Source organism: Aulonocara stuartgranti (assembly GCF_965226115.1).
Source record: "Aulonocara stuartgranti genome assembly, chromosome: 11".
NCBI lineage: Eukaryota > Metazoa > Chordata > Actinopteri > Cichliformes > Cichlidae > Aulonocara > Aulonocara stuartgranti.
Genome location: NC_138947.1, coordinates 13,993,207 through 14,007,310, shown reverse-complemented (window position 1 = coordinate 14,007,310; position 14,104 = coordinate 13,993,207). Strand labels below are relative to the sequence as shown.

Sequence of the window (14,104 nt, the reverse complement as noted above, 5' to 3'; positions counted from 1 at the left end):
CGCTCATGTTCGATAACTAGCAGTTTTTACCATTTCCTGGATATTGCAGTGAGTAACTCTGAATCAGAAATGAAAGGAAAACAAATAATTACACTTAAGGTTTATTCATTGCTGAAATATAATCAACTACTGACTTCTCAGTAAATAATGTGATAGAAATCTACTAAAACTATTATTTTTCTTTAGAAGAAGAAAAAAAACAAGGCTTGACAGGGGTATGAACATTTCATATGTGTGAATAAAGTGACAAGATGTATTTTGAACTTATTTTTCTTTAAAAGAAAAAAAAACAAGGCTTAACAGTAAGAATATGATTGCAGCTCAGCAAAAAGTAAAAAGGTAGAAGGGGTAAGTATAAGATTGGCATGAAGACTGATTGGGTTACACACATAAATACATGGAATATTACATTTGTTTCTATCATGATAGGTCCTTGTTTTAACACACCGTGAAGTACTGTAGAAATAATCACTGCTAAAAAGAGCATACAAATAACATGAGATAAACATGTGTTACAGTCCACTTGTTTAACCTGTTTTCAATCTCTTGGTATAAAAGCTAGGAAGATCTCAAATAAATGAAGTAAAGTGAACATCATAAGCAAGGCTTCTTGTAAGTTTTTCGTCATTTTGGCAGGAGAGGGGTCCTTGTAATGCTAATTACCAGCAACGTTGACATTTTATCTATGTGTGATTAAATCACTAGGGAATATAGAGCAACTTTCAAATCAGGTTTACACTACAAACTTCTGGGGATATACTGAATAAACCATCACATACTGTAGGAGTGATTTCACAACCTCAGCAAAAAACTTGACCAGAGAACAAACATGCACTGACAAACTATCAACAAAGGTCTTTGTCCCCGTGTCCCTACTCCTAATAAATGCACTTTACATTTTTAAAAAATCCTCAGAGCCTCTAATTGAACAACAACAAGACAAAATACACAGCAGAGACGTTTATCATACAGCAAGAGGTGTAGCGGGGCTTCTAGTTATGGGTAAGAGATACATTAGCAGGTCATTTCACCTAAACTGCTCTAGTAACTGCACAGTGTCAGCCAAGCATAGTGTCAATGCACTTAAGGGGTTAATTAATGATCCTATGGAAACAGTCACGTCTTTGAAAACACCTTCCAACATAATCTGGAAGAATTTCTGGAGATATTTTATAGGACACTCTACAGTAGTTGTTAACACACTCATTCTAATAGTCAGCAGAGTAGATGCAACAGAGACACGAGGCAAATTTTCCTTAAGGCAGCAGATGCCTTTTCAAGTCCCTTTTTTTTCTCTCACTTCCTATTTTAGAACTGAAACATCCCTCTTGTATGCCACTCTCTTCAGAAACCAGGAAGCTCAGTATCTGTATGGTCCCTGTAGGAATGGCATCTCCTCATGACCCTCACGGGTCTGTCTTTCTCCCGGTCTTTTTGAAAGCTTCAGCCTCTTAGCATCTCCCCTCTGCAGTCCTTTAGCCCTGCGGCGGCAGGACACTTTGTGCCTGTGAAGAAGGGTAGCGTTCCAAAAGCGAGCTGAGCAGCGTCGGCAGGAGAAAGTCCCTCTGGCACGGTGGGAAGCCCGATGAATGAAGACTGCCAAAGGCCTGTAAGACTGCTTCCCACACACACTGCACCTAAGTCGCTCCTGAGTGCTCAAGGCTTTTTGTGGGTGTTTAACTGCCATGTGGACAAGCAGCCCCGCTTTACGGGAAAACACAGAATTGGGGCATATTGGACAGCCAAAACGTTTCACAGGAACTTTGAGAGATGACAGGATCTGCACTTTCATTCCACCAGTGTTGACAAGCTTATACCCACCACCACCTGATCCTCCTCCTCGCCTAATTGTCAAACGAAGAGAGCCTTGTTTTTTATTCAACTGCCCTCTTATTGTACAACTGATCTTTCTCTTTCGTTTGATTTCATCAAATCTGACTAAATCTTGAGATTCCCATTTATTTCCCTTCCAATCTCTCCTGTTGGACTTTTTTTTCTTCTTCTTGTGTCGTCTCATGTCATCGTGTGACGACTGGACGTCGCAGTCGAGGGTTTGGTGGGGCTGGGTGCCTGACTGATGATGGGGATGATGGTGGGAGTGATGATGATGGTGATGCAGATGATGATGTTCAGTGGAGGGCAGTTCCGTGAGGGGCTGGAACGGGGCCGTGGTGTGAAGAGTTCGGCTACGGGATCCAGCTGGATATATGTGTTCTCCTTTAACTCCGGCTGGAGAATGCGGGTGCTGCGGGGGCATGACTGTAGAGTTGGGAGGAAGTGGCTGAGAGTAAGCTGGTGCCGCAGAGGCAGAAGACTGAGTAGCTGCAGCATCATAAAAGAGGGGAGAATAACCAACTGGTGGCTGTGGGGGTGCTTGTTGGTGGCTATGAGTGACAACACTTAGACTTTGCCCTCCGTGGCCTTCGTTGGAAGGTGCCATCTGAAGCAGTGCATTCGTGGCAGCCTCACTCTCAGAGGTTGACTGATTAACATCACTCCCACCTCGGTTGTCTCCAGACCCACTGTTGCTTTCTTGTGGGTTAGACTGTTCAGGGCGGGTCATGCCATGCTGAGACTGCTTGTGTCGAGTGAGGCTGTTAGAGTAAGCAAACGCCTTCCCACACACCTCACAGCAGAAGAGCTTTTCACCCCCACCTTCATGGACCGTCTGGTGATGGGCAGTCAAGTGAAAGTGGTGACGGAACGACTTCCAGCATATAGCGCAGGTGTAGAGTCGAGGTGGCGGCGGGGGCTGTGGTTGGGGTGGGGGAGGAGGCTGCGGCTGGGGGTTGGTGTCTTGAGGCTTGACGTCTTGGGAGTAGGGATAATAGGAGGAGGTGCTTGGTGCTTGGTTCTGGCTCCGGTCTTGGGCCACGCTACATTGAGGATTTGGGTTAAAGCTGTTAAGGTTCTCTGGAGCCGGTGTGGTGGGCACCTCTTCCATCTCCCCTTTCTGGTGGAGTTTACTGTGCCTCCTGAGGCTCTGGGAGTAACCAAACTCTTTCCCACAGATGCTGCATTTGTAATTCTTTGCCCCGGAGTGGACTGTTTGATGCTTGCTGAGGTGGAAAGCTTCTCTGAAATACTTCCCACAAACAGTGCAGTGATGGGGCTTCTCTCCTGTGTGGATGCGATCGTGCCTGCGCAGGGTCTCGCGGCGTGCAAATCCCTTACCACAGACACTACAGAGGTGAGTGCGTGGGAGCCCACTGGGGCCCATTCTGGGGGTGTACTGCCTACGTTTGGGGGGCTGTCCGCCAGCTGCAGGATCTTTCTTAGCTCTTGGTTTGCGGGGACGTTTTGGTTTGGCAGTAGGATTCTGCGGGTTGCTGGTCATAGCCTCTTGACTCCCACCACCTCTGAAATTCTTATCCATACCAGATGTGGATGAAGGTGAGCCCAGAGGTCCTAAACCAAGACCACCTAGCAGACCTCCTATGATGTCTCCCCTGTCATCCCCTCTATTTCCACTGTTACTAGCTGCTGTTATAGCAGAGATTGCATTATTCACAGAGCTAGTGACATCATCTTCTGAGTCATCCAGTAGAGAAGAGAGGGGCAGGTGGGGCTGTTGCTGCGGATGGTGGTGCTGGTTGTGGGTCTGTGAATGTGGATGCAGTGTTGGCGCCAGGGGTGCCTTTCTCAGAGCTGGGCCCGCCATCCCACTTCCACATGGGGAGGCACCAGAGTAGCATGGAGATGGATTACCTTGAGAACGGTGGTCATCATGGTAGCCTGTGTAACGATTCCGAGAGTAGTCAGTGGGGTATTTACCATCTGCTCTGTCCCTGTCATTTGAATTCCCTCCCCTTCCAGAATGAAACAGACCATCACATCCTAAACCTGATTTTGGTTCTCCTTCCCTCACAATGATTACACCATCCTCTTCCTCAGTTTTCCCATAAATAACCCCTCTATTGCTTTGATAAGTTCCCCCTCCTCCATTACCTCCTCCACCCCCTCCCTCGACTCTGTCCTCACCATCAGTTCCTGTCTTGCTGCCCCGTTGTTTGGGTCCCCTACCTGGCTTGCCGCAGGTGCCTGAGGCAGCATGGTTGAGTAGAGAGGTGCTCTCACGGAAGGCACGACCACAGGCGGGACATCGGAATGGCTTTTCCTCATGTATCTTCTCATGCCGTGTCAGTGACTCTCTACGATTAAAAGCCCGAGAGCAGGTGGAGCAGCCATATGGGCGGGCTGACGAGTGTATAACACCATGTTGCAGGAGATGCCCTTTTTTCTTAAAGCCTTTGCCACAATCAGGGCAATGAAATATTTTGTTTGGGCTAGAACAAGAATTGGAAGAGGGTTGGGGAGGTTCTTGGGTCGAATGGGGAAGGCTTGGATCAGACTGTGTTTTTATGTGAACAGGGTTTGGGCCAGTAGTGGCAGTATTGCTAGTACCTGCTGCGGTTGGCTCATGCATGCGCATATGCCTGCGAAGGCTTGAAAGTTGAGGGAAGCTTTTGCCACACTCTCCACAGCTATAAACTGGCTCTGTGTCAGACTCTGTGGTGTTGGGTTGCATTGAGCTCTGGTTATCAGATTTAGAAAGGTGAGAATCATTAGTAACCAGTACTGAGGCAGCAGTGGAAGACGGAGCAGAGGAGGAGGAAGAAGAAACTACTGATGAGGATGAAGATGATGAGGCAAGCAGGGATGACGGTTCTCCACCCATGTTTGACATACCCACCCCGCTCCCAATTAAAGCTGGCGGCTGACCATGATTTAGCCCCCCGTTACTACTAGTGCTGGGATTACCACTGTGGCTACTGTGCCCATGGTTGCTACTGCTACTACTGTTGTCAGATTTTCTCTGTGGCAAATAGCCGGCCATAGCTTTCTTCCTCCTACTGCTACTGCTGCTGCTATTACTACTTCCACCTCCGCTGCTTTCCCCTTTACCGTCATCCTTAGACAAAGATAAATGAAGCGGCAAAGGTAGGGGCAAACCTGCTTCCTGCTGCATCAGAGAAGCTATCTGATTTGACGATAGTACAGGAATGCCCTGGAAGTCAAAGCCGCCCAGCGATGAGGGCTGAGAGCCTGGGTGGAGAGGGTGATGAGGATGAGAATGAGAGTGAGGATGAGAAAGGGTGTGCGGTGGAAGCTGGTGCTGCTGAGGTGGTTGCTGTGGAGTCTGCTGTGGCTGGGGAGTAGAGTGGCCATGAGTGTGAGAAGAGTGCAAAGCAGGAGGCGGAGCAAGGCTAGTACTAGGCTCCCCGCCTGTCTGACTTAAGCCAATGCCTAAATGGTTATGAGTTCCCTGTTGAACAAGAAACTGTTCTAAACTAGCATTAGCAGGCACCCCAGAAAGAAAATACTGATTAGCGGCTAACATGCAACTAAACTGTTGATGAAGGCTCCGTGCATCAGACTGGGCCCCAACCAACTGGTGTCCCAATGAGCTGACTGCACTGCTGCTAGAAGGGTTATTAGAGGTTGCCACAGAGGTTGAAGGGGAAGGAGAAGAAGAGGAGGGGCCAGGTGATGCCTGGGGGACAGAGAGGCCGGGATGCAGAGGAGGGGGGGGTGGAGGTGCTGATGTTACTAATCCTCCTAATCCCCCAGCGCTCCCACTACTGCTACTTCCCCCAGCAAAGTGCTCAAAGCGGCCTACACCTGGGTGTAACTGCTCCTGTGCTAGTGCTGCCTCAGACGGGTGGAAAGAGCGCAGGAACTGTGGATAGCCTGAAGAATGGCTTGAGCTGCTGCTGCTCATCTTGCTTGACTTTGAACGAGAGCTCTGAGATGAGGAAGGCTGTTGTTGTAAAGGTGGGGGAGGAGGGGCACTCATCTTGGCAAAAATGGAGGCAGAATCAGAAAAGGCGTTACCTCTAGACCCCTGCAGGGGGCCCAAGCCAAGTCCAGACAGAAGAGCTCCAGGGGACTCAGCCTGCTGCTGCTGCTGCTGCTGGAGTTGATGCTGGTGAAGCTGCACTTGCTGCTGATGCTGTAGTTGCCGATCTAAACCAAGGCCTTTGAATTGGTGGGCCTGGTGCCCACTTAACATCTCTATAATGTCCAGATTGTATTTTCCAAATTGGAACATTTCCCACTCACTGGCACATGGGGATGCAGGTGCCAAACCTCCAGCACTAGGGGCGGCGAAAATGATCCCACCACTGACTGGTGAAAGACAAACTTAACCCTAAGGGTGAAACTAACCTACGACTTCTTTTTCAAGAAATACTTAAATGATAGCTTAAAACTAAAAGTTCGTCTCTCCAGATTGTTTAGGTCTGGTGCTGCTACTCTCTGTTGATCATCCACTGCCCACGCACTACTTCCAAACTGAGAGGGGTAGCCGAGACGACAATCTGATGATCAGACGGTAAAACGTGTCTTTTGGCAGGTAGATAAGATCCACCTAATTTTAAAACTTGCTTAGAATAGTTTTTATTGAGAAGCAGTTCAAATGACGACTTCTTGTTTCCTTTACTGCGCTCCTTCACCTAAGCAAGATTCCTCATCGGTGTTCAGCCAAGAAGTTCCTACAGCTGAAAACACAAAATCAAACAGGAGTGAAAGTCATAGCATTACTACACAGTCTATAAATGTATTTAAAATTCACTTATGCCCCTTCTATAACAGTCCTTTAATTTATTGAGGTGAATTTGTACATGCTTAAATCTCAGCCTCAGATTAAACTGCAGCAATACACAGACTATAGTGAGGATGACACAACCCACCAACCTGACTTTAAGTAGCCTTTACTTTTAATAAATATGGCATTTATACCTAAAGTGAATACTTCTTATAAATGGAAACATTTAGTTGAGATGTGACCAATATACAACTACTGCTGTTAGGCTGGAAAAGTGAAGGTTTCTACTGGTATTAGGAAAAGAATCAATTAACAAATCAAGCTTAGCATTTCACAGCTACTGAGCAAACTATTAAATACATTAAACATTTTACAATTTGTAATGACTTACCGGTATGTAGTTCTTGTGGACTGCAGCACAACTAGAATTGCTGCATAAAGGCCAATTCCTTTATTATTAGACTCATAATTGCTACAGAAGACAAAGTTATTTTTTAAGCATTTTTAGTGTCTATGCTTACAGGTGCACGGTATGAAACTAGGCAGATTTTTATCTAACCCTTTAACCCTAACATGCTGCAGCAGTTTGTGAAGAATCTCGTGTGTTTTACATTATGAATGCAGCATTTGCGTCTCTCTAATAACAACAGTTACTCAGGAAGATGTAGAGAGAGAGAGAGACATGTGGCAGTGTTCCACGAAAAACCACATCACACAGCAGATTTCTTGGTTCTGGTTAAGAGCAGGTGTGTCTGTGTGTAAAAACTGGTTGTTTTGACTTCTTAAAGCCTTACATGACACGGATTATATGTTATTTTTACTGACTACTTGAGTAAAGTGACTTCTCTCCACCAGTGGTGAAACAAGAAAGACATTTTGCATTACTTTTAACCTACACTACTTAGACACTAGCCACTTCTTGCTATATTTTACCATGTGTTCTGTAAGAATTCACAACTTCAGTAACAGTTTTCGCATTGCAATCTCTTTTACATAGTGCAAGAAAACACGAGACGGCGTTTATTGTAAACGTACAGTCAAATGTAAAACTGAGTACACAACATGATTCAGTAGCTTGTGGTGCCACCTTTAACAGTAATAACTTTAAGTAATCATCAGTATGCGCTCATCAGTCTCTCACATTATTGTGGAGAAATTTCAGCACAATCTTTATTACAATATGGCTTCGGTTTATTTAAGGTTTGTGGGCATTCATTTAAGCACAGCTCTCTTGAAGTTGTGCCACAGCATTTCAATCATGTTGAGCTCTGGACTTTGGGCAATTGCAACTAGGGCTGCCACGATTAGTCGACTAGTCACGATTATGTCGGCTATCAAAATCACTGACGCGTCGTTTGAAGCTTTGTAAGATTCCAAAAGACGCAGCAATAAGTAGTAGGATTTAAGAGTGTAATAACAGACTGAAACAGAAGATGGCAGCACTGCATGTACTAGGATGCCAGCTGCCATTAAACCCCGAAGAAGAAGACGCAGTGTCCGGTAACGTAGCTGTGTCCAAATTTAGGAACTGCATCCTCCTGTGCCCGCATTTGTAGGCCAATTACGTTACAGCGACACGACGAAGACTGTACAAATTCGAAGACTCCAACAAATGCGGCTGACAAATGCGCCCTTCATTTCCCCAGATTTGAAGGATGGGTCGGTGTATACTTCGTAGCCCAACCTATCCCAGAATTCATAGCGTGGCCTTGCTCAGTTTCCATCAATGGCGGCAGCTAGTTAGTTTTAATATTACTCTTATTATTCTTTCTGGGTCACAAAATAAATGTTTAATAGTCGACTAATCGCAAAAATAATCGGTGACTAGTCGACTATCAAAATAATCGTTTGTGGCAGCCCTAATTGCAACGCCTTGATTCCTTCCTTTTTAAGCTGGTGTGCTTGGGATCATCATCGTGCTGCAAGACCCAATTTCAGCCAAGGACAGGTGGCCTCACGTGTGACTCTAGAATACTTTGGTATACAGAGGAGGAGTTCATCAACTGAATGGCTGCAAGGTCTCCAAGTTTTGTACATGAAAAACAAACCCAAATCTTCAACCCTTCACCACTGTGCGTGACAGCTGGTATGAGGTGTCTGTGCTGATACTCTGTGTTTGTTTTCCACCAGGCAATGTGTAAACACACACCTGAATGACAGACCAGAAAACTGCCAAAATGTCTGCTTTTACAGCTTCTTACCCTCTTAATTCCTATGGATACAGTAAGGGTGTACTTAGTTTTTCACAGGACTAGTACGACTCATTAAATCGCTCTTGTTCTCATGGCTGCATTTCAGAAGGTTTCAGGGTTTTCAGTAGAACTCAATCCTTGTGATAAGAGAAACTTCAAAGATGCAAATTAGATACAAATTAATTTAATGAGGTTATTCACTCTTAAGAATCCTTTTAAAGATAAGTTTCTGTATAACTTGAATCATTAGACACATGGGAGCCTGTTAGCCAATTATCAAGACTTCACTTTCCAACATTAAACTATTCCATCATTTAAATGCAAATAAAACTGCCTTGCAAAAAAATAAAATTTTCATTCAAATTTGGCAATAAGTCATGCACGTTTTAGCCCCAAAATGTACAAAACCAACAATGCTGACTTAGATATTTTAATGTTATTGTGTCAATTATCACACAATTCAAATGTTAGTTTTAATCTTAAAGGTCCATGAGCAGGTTATAATATACATAAGGAATGTTTTTAAAAAGATTAATAATAATGATCAATTACCTGAGCAGGTATGATGGATGTAATTACACAGCAACAGTAGGTGTATAGTACCTTAATACAGATCAACAGGGTGGCTGATCTGCAGATACATACATATATTTCTTATTAGCACTTTTATTTTTACTTCTTTACGCTTTATGTGATTTTCTTGTGCCTCGGGCAGCAATAAACTTAAACCAATCTAACCTCCACTACCAACAAGCATGGGCACAATCTGCATGGCTTATTAAAACAAGTAGGCATAAATGGACGTTGCAATAAAAAAAATAGTATGAAGTTGTTCCAATTTATTCGAATACTTGGATGGCTTAACATGAACTGTCTACGGCAGATTCACTCACTTTGCTCACCTCTTAAAAAAATCTTACCGTTTCCTCTAATTGATGCGATGAAGCTAGAGGGGAGTGAGCTCCCCGGGCAGATGAGGAAGATAATCTATCGCACATTTGACTGCCTCTCATTTTATAATGCACCTCGGCAATCCTGTAAAGAAGGGCAGAAAATGCTCAAATTAACACAGTGACGCTGTACAGTGTAAACATTAGCAGTCCGTTACAGGCGCCAGTTATAACGGATGCACTTGAGGTGGCATCCTGAAATAGTATTGGCTAACATTTGGAGGAAAGTGCGGGGAAGAAGAAAAAAAAAAACACACACACACACACACACACACAGAGAAAACATTGGAAGCGCTTGCATGCAAAACTTCACGGTTCTCCTTAGCATCGTATTTTACACTGGCTCGGCGTGTTTAGCTGTTTGCTGCCACACACACGCAGTCTACAAAACCACATAACCGACCGACCGCTAATGTTAGCCGTCATTTTAAACCACAAAAATACAGGCACGCCGACTGCCGTTAACACTGTGATGCTAGCGTTAGCATATACATCTGCGTAACCTATAATCGGCAAATGTTTACCTACGCATCCAGTTGCAGGGCACAGTTGCAGACGGATGAGGCCTGTCACGCCTTCTTCTAACCGCCTAGCTAGCTATCGTCCGCTTCCATTTCTGCGTGCTGTTTTCCAGTCGTTAGCCAGAGCCATTTTCACTGATGCTGAGCTGGGTGAACGCTTGCACAGTTCCCCCCAAGAAATCGACGCCGACGGGTACCGCAGCCGCCTCCTCGCCATTTGATTACGACATGTTGCGCTGTCAGTGAGCTTTTGCTTGATGTTTCGGCGGCCGAGAAAAATTAGGATGCTCGGTGATAATATTTTTGGGTAAAAGTGAGTGACGTGTGCTCCCTTAACATTGGTCCTTTCCGGCCCTTGTAATATTTCCGGGTAGCAGCAGCGGGGCTCACAGACGGCGGTTTAGGGCTCACAGCGGATTCAGCACCTTTGGTTGCATGCTGGGCTAAAAGATGAGCATTTTCACATTGCCTGCTACATCAGGGTACAGACCCTGTGTCATTGTATTACAAGTTATCAGTATCCGTGAAGCACTTTACCCCCCCCCCCCCCCCCCCCAAGCTCCAATATGCATGCCTTGGAGGCCTAGAAATAGTTATTATGTTATGCTACACAGGGCATTGAAAATATATAAAATTAAGTGAAATTAAAAAAAATATTTTCCCACTGGTGATTTAAGCTGCTATGATTTTGTGGATTTTTCTCCAGCTGTCCTGCAACCTTAAAATTGGATGAGCGGTTAAGAAGATGGTAAATGAGCCGGTACTTATGTAATGCTTTTCTGCTCTATTTGAGCACTCAAAGCATTATCTTACTGCAAGCCTCATTCACACACAGGCTTTTTCTACACCAAAGCACTTTTAACATCAACTAACCTGCAGAGTGGGAGAGCTGTCAAACCAACAGCCCTCTGATTGGTAGATGATGTACTCCATCTCAAGATCTACAGCCACAGGTGGATGGATGAAACTAAAACGTTTGTTCCCACATCATTTTATTTTTCTGCTTACTTTTTGTTAACGGTATAAATCTTGGCATGTATCTTTTTTGAAATTTTTTTTTTAAAACGAGTGCACATTCACATTAATGAACCATTAAAAAAAACACACAAATATATAGAAAACTTAAGTGCAGTCTCAAAAACATGTGGATTACAGATTAGAGTGACTCTACAGAAACGCTAAACATTCACACATTTAGTTTTTTGGACTAAGCTGTATTTAAAATCATTTGTCAGGATTTAGAAATGCTTTTAATTTTCTATATTTCTATACAAATGTAGAGGGTGACAGAAGGGGATGCTAGGGTTAGGGTAAGATGGAGGGAGGTGAACTGAAGTGGCGACCCCTAACAGGAGCAGTCCAGTGTTTTACCTAATTTGTCTGGATGTGTATTAAGGTGTATAAAAGCTGTACTGCTGCTGATGATTAATACCTGCAAGAGGTGGTTCTTTAAATACTTTGCTCTCAGATTCCAGGCTTATTTGTGATTCTTAGGGTGTTTAAAAGTAGAACTCAGCTTCAGCTTTCAGGCCCCACACTATTGCTACTATTAAGATCAGGCTTAAAGCTTTCCTCTTTAATGAAGCATATATTTAGGGCTGGATCCTGAATCCTCCATTAGTTACGCTGAAATAGGTCTAGGCTGCTGGGGGATTTCCATGATGCACCATGAGTGTTTCTCCTTCAGTCACTTTCTTCACTCACTATGTGTTTACACACTCCTCTGCTGGAGGTTTCTTCCTGTTAAAAGTGAGTTTTTCCATCCCATTGTCGCCAAAGCACTTGCTCATAGGGAATTATGTGATTGTTGGGGTTGTCTCTGTATTTTATTGTATTATTGTACCATCTTTACCTTAAAAATATAAAGCATTTTGAGTTAATTGTTGTTGTGATTTGGCACTATATAATTAAAATGTAATGTAATTCAATACAGTCAGCTTGCAGTTTAATAGATCTGCAGCTGTAAGCTTGGCAGAGTCAAATAACTGACTGTATACTGAGTAAATACGTCTTAAAGGCATTTTTTCCCTCTATCTCAACAACAAATCTGCACAACACAGTTCAGTGTTTGATTGCCAACAATAGGTCGGGGGTAACTAAGCTATTTAATAATGTTTAGTAGTTACCAAATCTGTGCAAAACAGTGACTTAGGAAGCACATCCTCAGACTAAATAATCATTTTATTATTCTTTTCAATTGATTCAGTTATCCAAGTCACAAGAGGGGTGAGTAATTTCACGCCTCTCTGTTAAAACTGAGCAAAGAATCTCTTATGATCAGTGTTTGCAGTTTAGATATTAATGTAAATTTATCTAGCTCCTCGTTAACTTCTCATCATTTATAGGAAACAATATATATTTTTTACTGTTTTTACAATGTTTGCTGTTGCAGTGCAGATTAAAACTGAAATGACTCAGGTTGACATATGTCACAGAATACACTACAGTACATAGTGCTACAAAATGCACTGTAGTTAGCTTCAGACATTATTGGATGTGTTTTCAGGTTATCTTTTTCTTGCCATCTTTGTGTATTCGAGATCATCAGGTGTGCTGTGCTGAGATAGAGCTCATATACAGCAAATGTCGTCATGTGAGTACTGTAGAAGTCCGTATTATGACTCAGCTTAGTAAAGAGAATCTATTTTTTAACTCTGCAAGTTTCGATCGCAGTTGCAAAAACCATCAACCGCTGTGAAGAAACTGTCTTTTATGTGAATCTCCCCATCAAAGAGGAAGAAGAGCAAGAGCTGTTGAGTCTGTTGGAGCAGCAAAGCTCATTAGAGTTACCAACCTGAGAAGTCACCAATTAACACCACCTCAGATTAGATCCCACATCAATGGTTCCCAGTGCTGAAGTAGGAAAACCACATCAGCATCAACTCTTTGCGTGAATTAGAGATAAATTGCTCCACAGAAACTACTGCTGAAGGAGAGCAATTAAGAGAATTGCTTGGGACAAGCAACAAGAGGACTGGACATAAAGAACAATGGAAACAGAAAATATCTGTATGAGTAGTTTTCTCACTAAATTTTGAAGGAGTGGAACTATAATTTAAATATCTTTTAAATAGAGTGATTCAGATCACACGTGCAGGCTCTACAAGGTCTGTTTGACCATGAACAGTGATTGGGTGGCCCATGAGATGACCTCTACAGTCATGTGACCTAAAACTAGCTGAGATGCTTTGGAATTAATTGAATGGCACCTGAAAAGCCACCAGTGGGAATGCTTTCAACACCTGCAAAGCCTCCAGGTGATGATCTGAAGCAGACATAGCCAAATGTGAAAAAACTGATAAAGACAAACAGTAGTGACTTTGAAACTTTGAAGATGTAAACAAAATATGAAACATATTTTTGTTTCTTTTCATTCCTGCATACCTAATATGCACATGTAACTGTTTTTGGAAACAGTAAAAATAAAGGAAGAAAAATGAGTGAGTCACAGTGTTCAAACCTTTTCACAGGTACTTGTTTATGGTGTGTTAATATGAGTTTTGAGAGGCGTTGGACAGTTTGGGCAGTGCATTTACTGATATCTACAAACAGTCAGATGATATTATGTTCTGTGTTTTGTTTTTGTCAGTCCCGTGTAAAGCAACAGAAATAGCTTTAAGGGTGAGTTACAGTCTGAGCAAAGCCTTCTTGCACAGCTCATCCTGGAGCCACTGAACCTCCTGGTGGTGAAATGTGCAAACTACGACTCTGACGCATCAGAGGCAGATAGTGCTTAAATCAAACATAATCATTTTTGTGCCCTCTTGTGTAGCCCCTGCAAGAATTATTTCTGTGTCAGCACGGTGGCTGTTATCTGCCCCTTCATACATCTCAGTGCAATAAATGTATTCACAGGAGGTTTTAAATATGAGCTGCGGAGCCCTTGTTTCACCA

The 14,104-nt window shown here is 43.5% G+C and overlaps 1 protein-coding gene across 4 annotated transcripts; it reads right to left on the bottom strand.

Moving 5' to 3' along the window:
* Positions 1 to 105: 105 nt before the first annotated feature.
* Positions 106 to 10,669, bottom strand: LOC309716519 (uncharacterized protein). Of its 4 annotated transcripts, XM_082550354.1 has the most exons (5): positions 10,214 to 10,669; positions 9,660 to 9,774; positions 9,292 to 9,370; positions 5,836 to 6,500; positions 106 to 3,735 (listed from the first exon to the last, which is right to left on the bottom strand). In XM_082550354.1, exons 4-5 carry the CDS (start codon positions 6,050 to 6,052, stop codon positions 1,361 to 1,363), a joined length of 2,592 nt encoding a protein of 863 aa, XP_082406480.1. In that variant the 5' UTR covers positions 6,053 to 6,500; positions 9,292 to 9,370; positions 9,660 to 9,774; positions 10,214 to 10,669; the 3' UTR covers positions 106 to 1,360. The 4 variants fall into 4 exon arrangements, with proteins under 4 accessions (XP_082406480.1, XP_082406479.1, XP_082406481.1 ...); XM_082550353.1 differs by lacking the exon at positions 9,292 to 9,370; XM_082550355.1 differs by lacking the exon at positions 9,292 to 9,370 and having other exon boundaries at positions 10,218 to 10,669.
* Positions 10,670 to 14,104: the final 3,435 nt, after the last annotated feature.